Source organism: Aythya fuligula, chromosome 9, assembly GCF_009819795.1.
Source record: "Aythya fuligula isolate bAytFul2 chromosome 9, bAytFul2.pri, whole genome shotgun sequence".
Classification (NCBI taxonomy): domain Eukaryota; kingdom Metazoa; phylum Chordata; class Aves; order Anseriformes; family Anatidae; genus Aythya; species Aythya fuligula.
Window position 1 is genome coordinate 11,878,812 of NC_045567.1, and position 17,886 is coordinate 11,896,697.

Below are 17,886 nucleotides of genomic sequence, written 5' to 3' on the forward strand. Positions count from 1 at the left end.
ACTGGCAAATTTTGCTAAGATCTTAGGTTTTAGATTCAAGAACAGACTGACACGCACTGCTGTCTCCTGCCCTCCCCCTCTACAACCATTTCTTCTGAACTTATGCATTCTAGCAACATTTTCAAGTCCCTTATCTGCAACAGATCAGTCACTTCACTTACCAGCTCCTTTTGGATGGCAAGAATTCTGTGGCGAGCAGCTTCACAGTTTGCTCTCTTTCCTGTGATAACAATCGTCTCCGAGTTGCTGTTCTCTGCTGGGAGATCGATTTTGGTGTTGCTTTCTTCACGGATCTGCCACAAAAAAAAATAATAAATCATTTCAGAGGTGTCCCACATCAGAAGAAAGCACTTGGAGGTTACATTCCACATCATCAACAAACAGGAGAGAACAGCAAGCGGGATTTAGCAGCAGGCAGTTATCATACTGAGCACCAGAGACAGGAAAGTTATATCACCTTCTTGATGTTGGCACCTCCTTTCCCTATGATGTTCTTGTGGAATTGCTTGAAGATGGGGACAGAAATTGAAAAGCTGTTTTCAACCTAAGGGAGAAAGGAACATTATGCTGTCACAGCAAGCCTCATACCAGGAACTTGAAAAATGTGAACTTTGTCAATAGGCTTAGACCCACGGAAGTTCTCTACACAAGAACTGCAAGAATAAGCAAAACGAAGAGTTGTGGTGAACAGTGTTAAATCCGGTTGGAGGCTGGTCACTAGTGGAGTTCCCCAGGGCTCAGTACTGGGCCTAGTTCTCATTAATATCTTTATCGATGATCTGGATGAGGAGATCGAGTGCACCCGCAGTCAGTTTGCAGATGACACCAAGCTAGGTGCGTGTGTCGATCTGCTCGAGGGTAGGAAAGCTCTGCAGGAGGATCTGGATAGGCTGCACCGATGGGCTGAGGTCAACTGCATGAAGTTCAACAAGGCCAAGTGCCGGGTCCTGCACCTGGGGCACAACAACCCCAAGCAGAGCTACAGGCTGGGAGATGAGTGGTTGGAAAGCTGCCTGGCGGACCTGGGAGTGATGGTGGATAGTCGGCTGAATATGAGCCAGCAGTGTGCTCAGGTGGCCAAGAAGGCCAACGGCATCCTGGCTTGTATCAGAAACAGCGTGACCAGCAGGGCTAGGGAGGTGATCGTCCCCCTGTACTCAGCTCTGGTGAGGCCGCACCTCGAGTACTGTGTTCAGTTTTGGGCCCCTCACTACAAGAAGGACATGGAGGTGCTTGAGCGGGTGCAGAGAAGGGCGACGAAGCTGGTGAGGGGCCTGGAGAACAAGTCCTACGAGGAGCGGCTGAGGGAGCTGGGCTTGTTCAGCCTGGAGAAGAGGAGGCTCGGGGTGACCTTATCGCTCTCTATGGGTACCTCAAGGGAGGCTGTAGCGAGGTGGGGGTTGGCCTGTTCTCCCACGTGCCTGGTGACAGGACGAGGGGGAATGGGCTTAAGTTGCGCCAGGGGAGGTTTAGGTTGGATATTAGGAAGAACTTCTTTACTGAGAGGGTTATTAGGCATTGGAACAGGCTGCCCAGGGAAGTGGTGGAGTCACCATCCCTGGAAGTCTTTAAAAGACGTTTGGATGTAGAGCTCAGTGATATGGTTTAGTGGAGGACTTGCTAGTGTTAGGTCAGAGGTTGGACTAGATGATCTTGGTGGTCTCTTCCTACCTAGATGATTCTGTGAAGTGCCTTCAAATACAGCCTTTAAACAACAGGCATTACCCTCCTGCCTGTATCTAGCCAGAAATTTGTCCAGAACTCCATCATAAAGGGTTTTTAGTCCCAACCAAGTACAGTGACAGTAGACCTGTACTTTTTTTGCTGGGCTACCCAGGTGTGTAGGAGAGAACAGACAGAACTCCCTCTTACCAGGTCTGCCACCATCTTTTGCATGTACTTGGTGCACTTCTCCACCTCGTTCTTGGGCCCTCTAAGTTGGACGATGTCGCTCTTGTGCGCTGGATCCGGGAAGTTGATGATAACCTGCAAGGGGTAATTATTGATAGCAAACTCAAACAAACGCAGGAACTGCTATGTCAGACACATGCAAAGATCAGGGAAATCCTATACATTCTTTGTCCCATTCAGAAAAGGGTAGCCACGTTAGCAAGCCTCTGGCAGAGACAAGTATCTTCTTATTTGTATTAGAGAGTTGCTACATTTATGATTTCAGCAACAAGACAAGTACACAAGTAGGAAACATCCCCTCTGGACTCCTCATCTCCTTGTAAGCCTCACCTCTGGGAATTTCTCCCGGATTTCCCGGATCCGCTCGCCCTTCTGCCCAATGATGGTCCGGTGGAATTTCTGCTCAATGATTAGGTCCTTGGTGCGTTCATTTTCCTGATGGTAATACAGATTACAGTTGAGTGTTCAGCAGGAGAGCCATATACTTTTATTTACCAGCTTGCTGCCTGACAGTTTACCTGTCAGCAGTGTCCCTTTTTTCTCCTCTAGAGAGTATTCACTCTACACTGACAGAGAAGGAGTATGCAAGGGAATAGAAAAGCACATCTGTGAGCAGCAACTTGCACTTCAGATCATCAGATCCAAGTGCTCAGTGGGCAAAGGGCACACATTTGCACCAGACGTTATGTTATGAACGTAACAGCCCCAAACCCTGTGGCCTCCCAAGCATCACATCTTGCTCACCATACGGGAAGCGAGTTCCAGCAGCTCTTTTTTGGCCTGTTGGACCCCCTGTGGGTCTCCTTCAATTCTGATCAGGTTGCTCTTCTCATTGTCCGGTGGAATGCGTACAGACACCTTGTAGAGGTCCTTAATCCTGTTAACTTCAAGGCAAGGATGGTGGTGACACAGCCTGCTAGGCCAAGACTTGCAACAAGGCATCTTGATTATCAATGCTTAGAAGCTGTTTCAAAAGTAAATTTCTGAAAAGAGGCCACTGGGGTGGGGTTGAAACAGAGGGAAGTGCCTCTTCACTCTGGAGTTCTACAACAGCAGATCTGTGCCACACAAGAACTGCACAAGCAAATGCTGTGGCATCGAGAGAGCAAAATGCTCGCTTGCTAGAGTGAGGAATCTCTTTCCTCTGCAGACAGCGCCACATTTACATTAGAAGGTGATCATTCATTTCTCATCCTGAATTCTTTAATGGGGAGAAACTCATTGGTATATTTCCACCACCCCCTATCAGCTGCTAAAGTGTAATTCACAGAGTAACTTGGAAAAAAGTTAAATTTAATTCTCCAACCAAGATAAAATTTCCTCCAGAACCTAGCAAAGTCATCCCACCACTGTTCAATCTGTCAAGATGCTTTCATACATTAAAACCATCCCAAGCACTTACTGCTTATTTATCTCTTTGTGTCTATTTATCTCGTTATGCCATTACCACCCTAGAAGAGCAGATGAAACGTGATGGGGACACCACGCTAGATGAACTACAGAGCCCCTGACACTACCTGCTGAACATGGAGAGTCCGAGCATGGCAAAGATTAGAAAGGCACACCACTTACTGTTAGCTCCATTCTTGCCAATGAGGTGTCGGTGGAATTTGTGGTCAACGTTGATTTCTGCATAATCCATCCGGTTGATCTGCAAAGAATTGTACAGGGCTAGGTAGGATAGGCCAACCGTTCTCCCCTCTTGTACCCTAAGCAACTGCCTGATGCCAGCATTGGCACTGACTCTCCAGTAGTCAGCTATAAGCACTCCTCCTGCTCCGAAGTGGAATGGAAACTTCTCTGTTTTGAGCTGCGAGCAGCATGCTTGTGAAACACTTAAAAGAACTTACACACCTCCCTAGTTGCAACTGAACGACAACTCTTCCTTCTCTGCATCAAAAGATTTAAGACCTGCTGCTGATTTTCTAAGAATGCCACAGCTGAGTTTTGCAACCAAGTGCTTTGTTCATCTGCTACACAACCTGCCTCCTGCAAGTTCTGTTAAGCATGGCAGGATAGGGATGTGATACAGACGTGATACCTAACTCATCATCTCTGCCCCTTCTTAGGTACTGGAACTAGTAACACCAACTTACCAGATCCTTGACCATGACTTCAATCTGTTCCTGAGCCACATTCACATCTTCTGTAGGTCCTTCCAAAGTGATTTTATCCTCTCCTTCTGTGAATTCGATGTGAACCTTGAGGCGAAGCAATCAATTCAGTAACGATTTTCCAAGATGCAAGACACGTCAGTGCTGTTAGTCAGGCCTACAACACCTCTGCCACTAAGAGACATTTTCCTTCCCACAAAGCACACCCATTGTTCTGCTTTCAGAAGAACTTACAATTTTGGCCATGTGATAGTGTCTAGAGCCTAGGGCTTTGGCGCTGTCCTTACTATCTGCAAAGGCTTTGAAGAAGTTACTTGCCTAACCTTTCTCTAGGTACTAACTCACAGTGAGAAGCCTAGTTTAATTCAGCATTTCCAGGTATGTTACTGTATCAACTAATACCACATAAAGCTTCCTTTGGAGGGCTCAAGCCAGAAGAGTAACTTATGATGAGTAGTGCTTGCAGCAGTAAAAGAGAGGCTCCCTTTAATATTAAAATCTGTGTCATTTCCTCCCTTGTTTCACCCACACCAGAATACATTCTTCTCTTCTACAAATAGTGATCTGGACTAAACCACATTCTACAGCTGAGGCATACCTTTGGCATCTGCTGAGTTATTTTGGCCAGGTTTTGTCCTTTCTTTCCAATAATGAAACGATGAAGCCAAGAGGGGGCAGAGACCGAGGAGACGGTAAAACTGTTGGCCTGAAAGACAGAAAATCAGAGCAGCTGTTTGATGGACAGACTGGAAGAGATCCTTCACAAAAATTCAGGTCCGATTTTTATGTTGCACCCTCAGTGCTGACTTAATGTAAGCAGCATCTCTAACAGCCCAACCAAGACCATTCCCACTCTGCCTGTCAGCGCTCCCAAATACGTCTTTATGCGACTTTCTGAGAAGGCCTGGTCCATCCCGCCAGTACCTTTGCATAGACTTCAGTCAACGCCTGCCCAAGCTTTTCGGGCTCGCCTCGCAGTATCACCGTCTCCGAGCTGCTGTCAGTGGGTGGGATCTCGACAGAGACTCCAGTTTTCTCCAAGATCTCCTGCAGGGAATTCCCCTTGGGGCCGATGACATACTTGTGCTGGGACTTCTTCACCTCCACGGCAATGGTAGTAGTCTTCTTTTTCTGTGGGGGCAGAGGCACTGGGGCATCAATCACAGGGGGACGGGGAAGGACAAGAGTGAAAGGAAGAGGCAACAGATGCAGTGAAACTCTGCACCCAGGAAAGAGCAAAGCAAAGGCGAGCGCACTGGTTCTGCAGTACCCCAGCACCCTCTGGGCCCTTGCCCACAGCAGGCTTTGTGCTCACAGATTCACAGTTTAGTGCTCTGTGGCAAACTCCCTGGGACACTGCATGGAGGAGACCACAGGCACACACACACACACACACACACAGAGACTTGCACAACAGGGCTTAAACACCTAGCTGTCCCCAGGCAATACTGTAACGCAACGCCATGTAGGCTATTTGGCTATAAGCTGATTATCTCTGCTGAAATCCAGACTGGCATGGATACAGACCTAACCATGAGGAAAAACAGCTCGACAACCCACAAGAAGGATATTCACAATGATGCTGGCTGTGGAAAATAAACTGGAGTGAAATTCACTCTTCAGCAACTTGTACTTATGTAACAACTTTGATGATGTGAGGTGGCCACCACTGGAGACTTCACACTTCGCTCCTTAGTAGCACCTGTGTGAACAAGAGCCAGGGGAGCTCTTTGTGGTCTGCTGATTCCCCCCATGACACAGAAAAGCGGGATGCCTGTCACCTCCCTGGTAGCATCAGCCCAAGTCCCACTCTGCTGAGTAAGGAAATGGTAAGACCCAGGGCTGCAAGGGCTGCGGAGCCAAAGCTGACACGAGGAGGATGTGATGGAGAGATGCATAAGAAGAACAAGAAGGGAAGAGGGACTACGAACAGGTGGGGGGAAGTTGGGGATCTTCTACAGACCATCCATACCTTCTCCTCATAGATCTTCTTAACACGAGCGACAGCCTGGGCCAACTGCTCCTTTTCTCCGGTGAAGACTATCTCTGTCTTGTTGACACTGGGTGGAGGAATGTTGATGCGCGTCCCTGTGTCCTGCATGAGTTCGCTCACCAGCTTGTTGTAAGGGCCAGCGATGAAGGGGTGGTACACCTTCTCCACATCCAGCCGCTCCACAGCGCGCTTATCCTACAGGAGCCCAGAACAGACCTCTGTGGGAACTGCCCTCCATAATACAGGCTCTGCCAGACACCAGTACAAGCTACGTTCCCAGTGCCACCCTACCTGACACTCGGGCCCAGGCACCCTTTCCAGCCTGCAGGCTTGTAGATCTCCATCCATCCCTTTCAATCTACAAATCCTGCTGTTGCTACAGACGTTTTTATGATATTCACTTCTCTAACATCTTGCCTTATCCCATCTGGTACCTTATTACGGTCCATTTCAAATATGAACCAAACTTACTGGAATTCAGAGATGGTCAGAACGGAGAACCAGAAGTTGCAGAACCCAACAGAGGTGCTCATACAGCCAGCAGCACAGTACACATCTCTGTTCAGACTCATACTAGCCACTGAGCGTGGCCAGAGTGGCTACAAATATCTAATATTCAGTGGAGAAGCAAAATGGCACTCTAGCTAATACCACGAGTAAGATTACAGCACTGAGGTACCTGCTCAGCAGAGATAAGCAGGATCTCATGTCGGGCTTTCTCAATCCCTTCTTTAGTGCCGGTGATCTTGATCTGGTTGCTGGGGTCATCCGGGCGGGGGATCTGGATTTTAGTTGCAGTTTTGAGCTCCAGGTCCTGCAGCTTCTCGCCGTTCTTTCCAATGACAAAGCGGTGGTGCTCCTTGGGGATGGCAACTGTTGCTGAAGCCTGAAAACACAGGAACCAAGCATCTGTGAGAATCCTTGCCTACAGCAGTAGATCCACGGAAGCAGAGCCAAGGAAAGCAAGTTAGATGCTGCTCAGCAGTACCACTGAGGAGCAAACACTATGTCTTCCCAGCACGTTCTTGTCTAAGGACTGATACTGCACAGTTGATCTACAATACCTGTACACCAGGAGTCTAAATCCCACCTTTCATTCAAAACCCTTCAGTTTCTACAGAAGCTTACTCAGAGTTTGCAAAGGCCTTCAGGCACAGATGAGGAGGTGCCTGTCTTTCAGCATACGAAGCAGAAGCAGTACCAGACAACAACTGAGATGATGGCTCAAGGGTGACGTTTATCTGAACTGTGACTGCTGCTAAAGCTACAGAGAACAAGACACACGGTCTGACTCCTAGGAAACAGAAATTCAACACCAGAAACCTATCTGAGCAGGCAGACAGCTATGAGATGCTTACTGCTACTCACTGGTGTCTCCAATCTAACACTGCTCCCAGGACTACCTGTAGAAGAACTCTTGCAGAAAAGGGGTCCCAAGAGATGCCCTCGATTTACCTTCAAAGGGCTGTTTTATAATAGTGATTTCTGATTTCTTCCTTCTCACTGAGTTTTTATCAACATGCTAGCTTATGATTGCTACCATGCTCTCAATACCTGTAAATATGTAACTACTAACAGCAATTAGGCACTTAAAATTCAACCTACACTGGAAAAAAAAAATAAAAAGATCATTTGGTCTTCAACTGTGTGTCCCTATAATGAAGCCAGCCAAACCTAGGAGAGCTGGGAATACAGACACACCTTTGTCTGGGGCCAGGACAGTAGGAGGTACGTGCAGGGACAGTTGGTCGTGTATTTCAGCACAACCTGAATTAGTTTTTGAAATGTACTTTATTTAGGGTTTGTCTCTTTCTTTTCCCTCCGGTAGGGTATGACACATGAGTTGAATAGCAGTGAAGCAAAGGGCAGCATTAACTACTGCATTAACCACCTGTGACATTACACTTTGATGCACACTACAAGACCTGGCTGTGATACAGCTTAACAAGAACTACCACCCTAGCTATGAACTCAAGAAGCTGAAGGTTACGAATCAAAACCTAAAGGACTGAAAGGAGAAGCAATTGAAACAACGGGGCTGCGACTCCTTACCACTGTGGCTTTAGTTACTCAGTGCAGAACCCTGATCTGAAGCTTTCAGCTTCTGGCAGGACTTCTCTCTTCTCTACCTGTCATTCTCCTATCTCACCACGTTCTCCTCTGAAGGACTACAGAGAAGGTACAGTCCCATTCTCCCATGCTGCTAGCTTCGTGTGAAGGGCCTGCTCCCCCTCCAGCACCTCAGCATAAAGTCAGTGCCTGCAATTCAAGTGTTCCGAGATTGCAGACTCCACCCTCCATGCAACAGCATGGCCTGTAATTAGCTTTGAACCCTATTTTAAGCCTCATCTCCATTCCAAAATTGCCAATTGTATGCTTTGAAAATATACAGCAAAGCTAAATTACTCATCTAATAACACCTCTTTGCCTTATAAGCACACACGCCCAGGGGTCTCAAAACATTTGTGAGTCTTGGGGAAGAGCAAAGATGAAGTGTGAAACAGTTAGATGCCCTCACCTGAGTCTGCAGCCGAGCGACAATCTCCTTCCGAGCCTTCATGACTGCTTCCAACTTGCCAGAGACCATGATGGAAAGGCCTTGGTCCTTTGCGAGAGACAGCTCCAGGTGAGCTCCTGTCTTCTGCATGATGTCGAGGCAGATCTTGGCCTGCTCGCCTTCTCCAAACTGATTCATGTCCTTGTATTTCCTCTCCTCCAGTGGCACATGAAACACCTGCTCAGCCACAGGACAGATGGGCACAGCAAGCAGTCAGTACGCTTCGGATTGCCAGTGCCTCCCTCCATAGCCGTACTGGACTTCACTGACATAAAAAATTCCCAGGTTTGTGCAACCCATCAGCCCTTCCAGTGGAGACACCAGCTGCAAGCAGGGAAAGTGCAAGAGCACTTCAGCTGGCAGACTGTCCCACACCAGGGGTTTTCCTAAAGTATGTCAGGCAGGCAGGAGCGCTAAGCTGTGGTGGGAATATTTTAACACATTAGTGCTCGTTGCTTGAATTCTGCAATCCTCCCTTCAGGCCTGCTCTGGTAGCTATTTGTGCAACAGGGACTGAGAGCTTTCTCTGAACAGTTTTCCAACACATCCTTCCCCCCTCAGAGTGGTCTTAGGTCTCAGCTGGAGTCCTCCTCGCAGCCTGAGAGAACGTACAGCAAAGAGCCTGCCAATCTGACACACGAAGGAGTTCACACTCTGGGGAAAGCCAGCTTCACTTCACCTGATTTTTGGAGGAAGGCTGGGCTGGGGGGAATAGGGCACCTGCTCCCACCAACCTGAGTGATGACAGAAGCCTTTATCGGTCGGATTTTGCTCCAGGGCCCAGCGGGTTCCTGGGCAGCTTCCAAACATGGTGCTTTCTCAGGGAGCGGAGGGAAGGCTTCCTTGTAGGTTGGAGGATCATTCTCTTCTTCAGAGTTTAAAGCTGTAACTGAGGTGAAATAAACAGGGTGAAGAGATGCTCTCCGGGCAGAAATGCCCCTGTTCATCATAGGGGGTGCAAGTGTGTTCAGGCACTACTATGAACGGAGAGCAAGGGACGTGTGCACTACTATTAATCCTATTACAGTTGTGTTTGTGGAACAGCCAACTCTGGAGCACAACTGACCTCACTACAGTACAGACCACAGCAGATGCCATGACCTATCAGCCTTGTCTGAGCAGACACTTTGGGTGCAGAAAGTGAATGTTGCAAGTGAATGGTGGCAGCAAACAGCACACTTCTGCAACCTTTGTAAAGAGGAGCTAATGGAGGGATAACAAGGTGAGCAGGAAGAACTGAAAGGAACGGAGCAAGGCTGCAAGTCTGAGGGGGATAAGACAAAGGTACACCAGAAGGAAGGCAGGGAGAAGCACTATAGTTAGAAGCAGACTGCAGGGAAAGCCTGGATGGGGACCTTATGCTCCACTCAGTTGTGCGGTGGGCTGTGCCAAGTGGGCCAGCTGGCAGCTGGAGGATGGGTGCAGAAACGCACCAGTGAGCCAGTCAGCAGTTACACTGACATCCCCCCCAAAACCTGGATGGGCAAAGGAAGAAAAGGACCGAGTCCAGCACACTGATGCCCAGTGCCCCACTGTTGCACGTATGCTGTTCCCACGGCTGACAGAATTGCCTGTCAGAGCTCTGTGGAGATCTGAGGCTTGCCTCCTCCTGGCTCTGCCCCGTGCAGCATCACCTCTGTGCTGCCGTTGGTGGAAGGCCAGAACATGTGGTGAGCCACCAAACTAGGAATGAAGAATGTAATTTCTGCACACTTCTGGTGAACTGGATGCCTGGAGTGAGCTTGGTAACAGCAAGGAACCCCGTTTGTGTTTAAAGGTACATGATGGGAACTCAGCTCTTTTCTCACCTTTCACCTGCTGCTGAGCCAGGCCGCTGCGGTGTTCAGCGAAGCTCTCCTGGGTCAAAACTGCCACGGAGCTCATTGTCGACTTCCCACCCACACACAATCCGGGTATGCCACTGGAAGAGACGGAGGAGGCAGCACTATTACCAACACCATTTGAGACGCACAAAAATTACTCCACCAAGACAAAGCACGTGTTGCTAAATGCTCTTCTGGTCAGCCAGACGCTACAAGGCACCTACAGTGCCCATCACAGCTGCCCAGTTCTCTTACTGGACCAGAGGGGAGCTCACAGCACAGCGGACACCAAAACCAGAGCTCCTCGTTAAGAAGAGAGAGGATGTGCAACCTAAGAAGGTCACTGGAAAGGGGGACAACAGAAGTTGTTAAAGGATACTCTAATTAAATCTATCCATTATTAAAGGCGTGCAGTTTTTAAAAGAGTATCCGAAGGTCTGGATAGTCAGTCCAAGACCACTGTTTAATCCTGCAGAGAAAATGAAAAGGGCTCAGGATTCTAGCTCTTCCTAAAGATGACTTATTTAAGTGTCTGAACTGCTGCTGATTTAGGGATACACTCAGAAAGCCACTCTGATAAGCATGCTTAGCAACAGCAAGATCTTTGGCACTCCCAAAATAGGAACTTACCAGCTAAATGGTCAGTAGCCAGAGAGTCCGTCCTGTAAGCTGCCCGTTTGTCAGCCTGCCAGCTTTTGCTTTATAGAAAAAGAAAAGAAAAATATTTATGTGGCTGCTCCAAGACAACAGGAAAACACAACACCCCCATTACTGTAAGAGAGCGCTGACTGTACTGTGTTTCAAGCTTACATCCTATCCAAAATATTCTCATATCGAGCCACATCTCACCATACTTTACCTGTCAAATTTTACTGGAGCTACAGACAACGCTGCTGCCTGCTTAAACCTCTCAACAGGAAGCTTGGGGTAGCTGCTCTTCAATCAGACCGGCTACAAGAGCAGCCATCCAGCAGCAGGCAAAAACACAGTCAATTAGTAACAAATGTGCAAGACAGACACGAAATTTCAGGGTTGCAAGCAAGCATCGACATCTAGTCAGAGGAGACTAACAACCTGAAAACCTGCCAACAGCTCTGCCATCAGTCAGAAGTTAGGAATGTAGTTTAGTGGAGCTTTGGTGAATCAACATCCACGGCCTCGCAAACTGAGGCAAACGCTCAGGGCTATCCACACACAGCTACTGGCCAGTCCACCTCTTCATTTTTTATTGTAATAAGATGATACACCAGGCACTGAACTCTGTCTTCAGGCCTAACTCTGTCTGTCGGAAGCAAAAACCCACACTAATTTACGCGGATTACTTTAAAGGCACCCACAAGATGGGACCAGGAAAAAAAGACGCTGTTGGTGGGAGCTTTATATCCCCTGCATCTGGATCCGCAGCTCTGTTAAAGAAGTGCTCAGGAATATAAAGACGTAGAAGCCAGGACGCTGCACACTGTCAGATGGACGGAAGTTCACCCCCACACCCTCCAACTGCTTACATGTGCTCTTGCTGGGTTTGCAGTCTCCTAAACCCCAGTGCCTCTGACTGCTCACGGCACTGCAGGTCCCTCCCTGGTGCAAACCCTGCGCTGCTGCTGCTTCTGAAGGGAGCTCTGGCACTTTTCGGTACGCTGACGGTTCCCATTTCTGGCCTCCCAACACATCAGAAAAGCTGCCCAAAACCACAGAGCGTGTGATGTGGCATCTCACATCATCTACATGCTGACACTGTCAGGGGACGTAAGAGAGGCAGGAGGGAAGGAGAGGAAAGAGCAAGGAGAGCAGCAATGCAACCAGGCCATTCAAACCAGATCTGCACTTCAAGGAAGGCCACACAGGGTATTTCCACCTATTGCACTGCCTCCTGCTATCAAAGCAATGGAGCTAATGTTACAATTAATTCCCTAACGACCTGTTCCTGCGAGGTGACAGCTACCAGCCAGCCACAGCGCCTGAAGCACAGCTTCCACAGCACGCAGAGCCTCTGCACGGCTGGTACGTGGGTACAGGTGGCTGGTCAGCCTGGTCACCTGCTCTCAGAGAAAAGCTCGGCTTCTCCCTGCTGGCCATGCTCACACCAGGGACTACACCAGTGTGTCGACGGAGCTGCCACAGAACCGAGGGAAGTGGCACTGCATCCGCTGCAGGTTATTTGGGCAAGGCCTTCAAGCAGCCGTAGGCTCCTCCAGCCCACCACGCCGCTATCAAGGTGCCACCACCTCACAGCAAGCTGCAAGCAGGGCCGAGGGCAGGAGCCAGAAGCACCCCGTACATCACAAGCAGCTGTTGAGGTCTGGCTGGAGCCTCGCTCGTGGCATGGATGCGCTTAAAGCTCTGTCTCCTGGGGAAGTACCACCTGGTTCTGCTCCTCAGAGGAGGGTAAGGATGAGAAGTCAGTGAAACTACACCCGATACAGTGCTCGCCCGAGAGCCGTAACCTCCAGGCACAGCTGTTGGTTTCACTGTGTCCACGCCAGCTGCAGAGATCTTCCTTGCAGTCAACACCTCAGAGAAGAGCTAGATATTCACTGAGAAAACTAAGGGCAGTATTTACCCACATGAATTTCTGCTTCGTCACCCATGCAGCGAGCTAAGAACAAATGTTATTCATCTCCAGTAACCCCAAACATCTGGTATACTGTAGGCCTCAGGGATTCATCCCTGGCCAAAATTGGAGGCGGCCATCAGAATGGTATTTTAAACATAACGCGAGCAGCAGCAGCTCAGGCGCTGCCTTCGGAGCCCACACCTCCTCGCCTTCCCACTGCAGGTTTTGAAACTAAGATTACGGCTACGTCACGGCAGCGTGCAGCTGACTGGGTCAACAGGTTTTGGGCCGCCTGCTTCGCGCACCGTCCGTGGCGCTGCCTTTGTGCGCCCGAAGAAGTTTCAGAAGTTTACAGCGCGCTGAAACGAGGAGAACAAAATCATCCTGAAAATAGCCTCTAGCAAGGGCCAGACCTAACCACACGGGAAATATTTGTAGGGGGTGAAAAAAAAAAAAAAAAAAAAAAAAAGCCAAGTCTTGGGTTACGCCGCCAATCCGACGGGTCCTCGTGGGCAGTCATGGCGAGCTGGGCGGTAGCGCAGAGACGGGAACTGAACCTGGGGGTGACTGCGCCTGGCCAACAGCAGCGGGGCTGAGCTGCTCGGGGTGAGTTCTGAGCCTGTGGTTGGTGTCACCGGGAGCTGGCTGCGGTCCCCATGTGTCCGGCCGGGCCGGCTGCTGCGTGGCAGGATGGAGCCCTGAGCGCGGCTTCCTGCCGCAGCCACCGTGGGCACGGCCAGGCCTTCCCGGGCACGGCCGGGCTCGGGGCCGGGCGTTACGGAGCGGCCACCCCCGGGCTCGCCCCGTGCCCCCGCCGCCAGCCCCGCGCCCCGCGCCCCGTCCTCAGGGCCGGGGGAAGCGGCGGAGGCCGGGGCCGGGCGGGCGGCGCCGCCAGCGCCACCTCAGCACTGCCGGCACCGGGGGCGGGGCGGAGCCCTTAAAGGGACAGGGCCGGGGCCGCTGTCACGGATAGGGGGGGACACGGGGATTTGGGGGGGGGCGGCACCGGCCCGAAGCGCTGGGTGGGAGCGGGGCGGCCCCGCAGCCCCCGCGAGGGGTGGCGGAAGGGGAGAAGGAGAGAAACGGGGAGAGAAATGGGTACGTGAGGAGCCGGAGCCGAGCGGGAGGGGAGGGGAGGGGAGGCGAGGCGCTGGCTCAGCCCCGGGGCCGTTCACCCCGCGCCGTTTCGCAAGGGCTGACCCCGGCCCCAGCCTCCCCCCCGTGCCCCAGCCCGGAGCCCCCCGCTCCCCCCTTTCACCCACCCCCCTAAAACTCCCCCCTCACCCACCCCGCGCTCAGCTCAGCTCAGCCCAGCCCGGCCCCGAGCCCTCTCCCCCGGCTCCCCAGCCCCGACTCACTCCGGCCGGTGCCCGCTCGCCCGCTCTGCTGAAGGACCGGGAGCGCTCGGGGGGGAGAGCGGCGGGCGGGCTCGGCCGGGCCTATATAGGGCGGGCCGCTGCCAATCCCCGCGCCGCACGTCAGCGGGACTTGCCCCCTTCCCGCCCGGCCGAACCGCGGCCTGGCCGGGGGCTGCCAGCACGCACCGGGGGCAGGGCGGCTGCCGCGCTCCCCGGTAGCCTGTAAGGGGTCGGGGCTCGGCCCCAAAGCGTCGTGACCCCCCGTGTGCCCCCCGTGGGGTTGGGGGAGAGGAGGCGCAGCTCGGTACCGGGAGCCGAGAGCCGCCGCTGCCACGTCACGGGGCCCTGGCAGCCGGCTCAGTGCAGCTCCCGGAGGGCCCCGAGGTGCTGGGGGGTCCCTGGGGGTCCCAGCCCCGGCCCTAAATCGGCTGTGCCCAATTAACTGCGCGCAGCTGGGCACGGCGAAGCCCAGGAGGCAGCGCGGTGCTGAGCCCCCGAGCTCCTCCTCGTTACCTGGCCCTGTCTGCGTGGGGACGGGCTGCTCGTAGCTACGGGTACTGGAGGTCCTCTAGGGACGCAGGGCGTCCTGCAACCAGCAACATTATGGAGCTGTGAGTTTTTGTCACAGCTCCCTCTCCAGCCTGTTTAAAAGGGAATATCCTTCCACATCTCCATGCCTCTTCCTTTATTTGCAGCTGCAAGTGGCAGGAGGGTACTGCAAGGCCGAGGGCAGCTCGCCACGTGCCTCCCTGCTGCCGCAGGACAGCTGCCCCGGGCTGCTCTCCACACAGGACTGAGACATCCCATGGGGTAAAGAGTCGGGGATGAGACCCCACCTTTCCTCCCGCATCCACCAAGTGTCCTGTGCGTGGATGAACCCACATTCAAAGGATGCTGCAAAGCCCATTTCGACTCGATGCCCCTTCCACCAGCATCCCACCGTGCCCAGTGAGGGACTCGGCACAGGCAGGGTGAGGTCTACAGAGGCTGCTCAGCACCTCTTGGGCTACGTGCCCACAACTGGCAACTCACCTCCAAGTGCTGGGTTTGGTAGCTGAGGGGAGGGAAGACAGAAAAAGGTACCCAACACCTTGACAAACACCAACCTGCCCCCCTGCTCCTAGCGTGCTTCAGCAGCACTAAAACAGACCCTGGTTTCTCCACCTGCAAGAAGGAAGCCTCCTAGAAAAGAACACCAACGTGCGACAGCAAGGCTGAAGGCTTGGGCAATCCACCGTTTCCACAGCTTATCAAATTGGCAGCTCATATCACCAGTCAGAGGGAGAGGGAGGACACAAAAATTGGACTGGTGGAAATATGAAACTCAAACAGAGATAAACTTAACACTGACGAACATGGGTTCCAAAAACAAGCCCTAAACACGTTCGGTGTGAAAGCCAAGGCTGAGGAACTAAGCAGCTTTCCATAGTGACTCCAGGACTCTTTGGGAAGGGAGGAGGAAACTTTCAGCTCCTTAAACCACTGGAGCAAAGACTACAACAAGGTTGGGCTTTGCTGGTACATGCACCCTCAGCTGAGCTGGGATTTCGCAAAGGATTTCTCCCAGCCTGTTCTTATATTTTGTTGTTATCCCTTTTTCCTTCCAGAAACTGCCAGCCTTATTTGGAAAGCAACCAAAGCATGCTCCAAAGTGCGCACTGTGACTTTATTTCCTGTTAAATATAACTCCAGATTTCTAGAACTGTACAAATAAGCACCCTTTTCATACCCTGGGTGCTCATCCCACACACACACAAGTCACAGAACACCACAAAAGAACTTCCCCTGGGAATATCCACTTTGGCACATCCCTCACCAGCGGCATGACAGAAGACAGGCTGGGGGAAGAATGGGATAAGGAAGCAATTAGAATATAAAAAACAATAACAAAACATGGTGGAAGAGGATTCAGGACACAGGGCACTCGTATGCCAGAGAGCACTTCGGGTCTCAGCCAAAGAAAGCAAGATCTGCTGCTCAGCTCTGAAGCTATCGCTATGGCCTCCCCTTCCAATGGGATGGTTTTTTATTTCTACAGGAGAACTCTGAAGAGAAGGGTCAAGTTATATAGATCCTTCCATCATGAGAACGAGGAGAAATCATCATAAAACACTGACTGAAAGTGAGTCCGCATTATGTGTCTCTCAGTGGCTTTCAAACCAGATTTTATTTGCCACAAGGAAGGAAAATGCCAGAGGCGTTCAAGTTGGGCACCTCTTTTCCTCAGTCATACACCATTACCAGTCAGCAGGGATTCTGTGGGCCAAATTCTGCCCTAATTCTGTACCTAAGGCAACCTCACCATCTTCAGAGGCCCACTGTAAATACCCAAGTAGAAAATAAAAGTCTACCTGAGCCCATACACTAATCCCAACTCCACTGTGACTGAGGGAGAGGGGTGGAAGGCACAGAGCGACTGCATGTGTTTGTCTCACGTAACCCAGGTGGTATAAATAAGGGGTCCCAGGGGAGCACGACATCATTTGCCTCTCTTGGTAAATCCATCTTGTTTATAGAGGGCGATCCTCTCCCTGCACACAGGGGCTGAGCAGCCACTGAAGGAAGGTGACTAACCTCAGCAGGCCGCTCAGGCCAAAATGGTTGTTAATGACTTATTTATTTCCTGGGCACTCTGACAATAAAATTATGCAACCATCAGCTAGCAAACAATATATATGCTGCCTCTCCTAAACGATCGCAGGGCGCTCTATAAAATGGGGACAAGCAAAATAGATTATTCTGGGAGAAGAAGAGGAGCAACTCAGTGCTATAGGCAGGGTTCCAGTATGAACGAGTACCTTCAACACCCTCTGACCACAGCGAGAGAAAAAGCTTGGAGTTCAGGGGGAGGCACGCATCTCTTACACTGGAATACTGTGGGGCAACTGGATGTGGTGGTTAACATTGACAAACCATCAGGAGACTTGAGCTCCACTGTTCGTTTTGGTACCGCTCTGCTGTGGTGAAATTCTCCCAATCGCCCTGGCTGTACACACCCAGGGGTCTTGATTTACTCTGTGGAGTTAGTATTTCGTTCCACGCTGTTCAGAACACTGTGATCCTTGGATACCGGGTGCTATGACAAAACAAATGCCATTTCAGAGATGAGGAAGAAAGTCAATGGACAGTTTAATAAAATCAATCCAAATCCACGCAAAAGGTCAGAGGCAGTTCTTCCACAGAGACTGGGAGAGAAATCTGGGAATTTAACAGAGAAGTAATACACTCAGACCAAGAATGACTGAGGTGGATTTCCTACCTGTGCTTCAGAGGCAGTTAGAGCAAATCTAGTCATTGAAAAGTTTGTCAGAGTAGAGGCAAACTTCAGGTCTTCTGCCTTGGAGATCCAGAAAGCAGTTTAAACACGAGGGACAAAGTGAAAGGAAGCATCTTCCTGTGCTGCCTTACAGCTTTACAGTAAAGCAAAACAAAACACTGACTTGACTCAAAGACTGGGAAGCGAGTTGGAAACCAAGTTCCCTGACAGGCAGCCTGGACAGGGTGGTGGAACAGGAAGAAGTCACAGAAATTCAGAGCTTCAAAATTCAGCTGGAGGTCTGGGGCCCTGGTGTATAG

General features: G+C 51.1%; 1 protein-coding gene across 2 annotated transcripts in view; it reads right to left on the bottom strand.

Moving 5' to 3' along the window:
- Positions 1-17,886, bottom strand: part of HDLBP (high density lipoprotein binding protein) — a 37,292-nt gene that overhangs the window by 11,511 nt on the left and 7,895 nt on the right. The window contains exons 1-16 of one of the 2 annotated variants that reach the window (XM_032193170.1): positions 14,311-14,371; positions 11,029-11,096; positions 10,384-10,496; positions 9,310-9,464; positions 8,537-8,752; positions 6,698-6,904; positions 5,998-6,213; positions 4,950-5,156; positions 4,624-4,731; positions 4,008-4,112; positions 3,484-3,562; positions 2,656-2,795; positions 2,242-2,346; positions 1,873-1,986; positions 458-544; positions 162-293 (exon numbers count right to left, since the gene is read on the bottom strand). In XM_032193170.1, the coding sequence (XP_032049061.1) occupies positions 162-293; positions 458-544; positions 1,873-1,986; positions 2,242-2,346; positions 2,656-2,795; positions 3,484-3,562; positions 4,008-4,112; positions 4,624-4,731; positions 4,950-5,156; positions 5,998-6,213; positions 6,698-6,904; positions 8,537-8,752; positions 9,310-9,464; positions 10,384-10,459 (1,947 nt within the window). In that variant the 5' untranslated portion in view covers positions 10,460-10,496; positions 11,029-11,096; positions 14,311-14,371. Of the gene's footprint in view, positions 1-161; positions 294-457; positions 545-1,872; positions 1,987-2,241; positions 2,347-2,655; positions 2,796-3,483; positions 3,563-4,007; positions 4,113-4,623; positions 4,732-4,949; positions 5,157-5,997; positions 6,214-6,697; positions 6,905-8,536; positions 8,753-9,309; positions 9,465-10,383; positions 10,497-11,028; positions 11,097-14,310; positions 14,372-17,886 lie in introns of those variants that run through there. The other variant, XM_032193169.1, reaches the window with a different exon arrangement.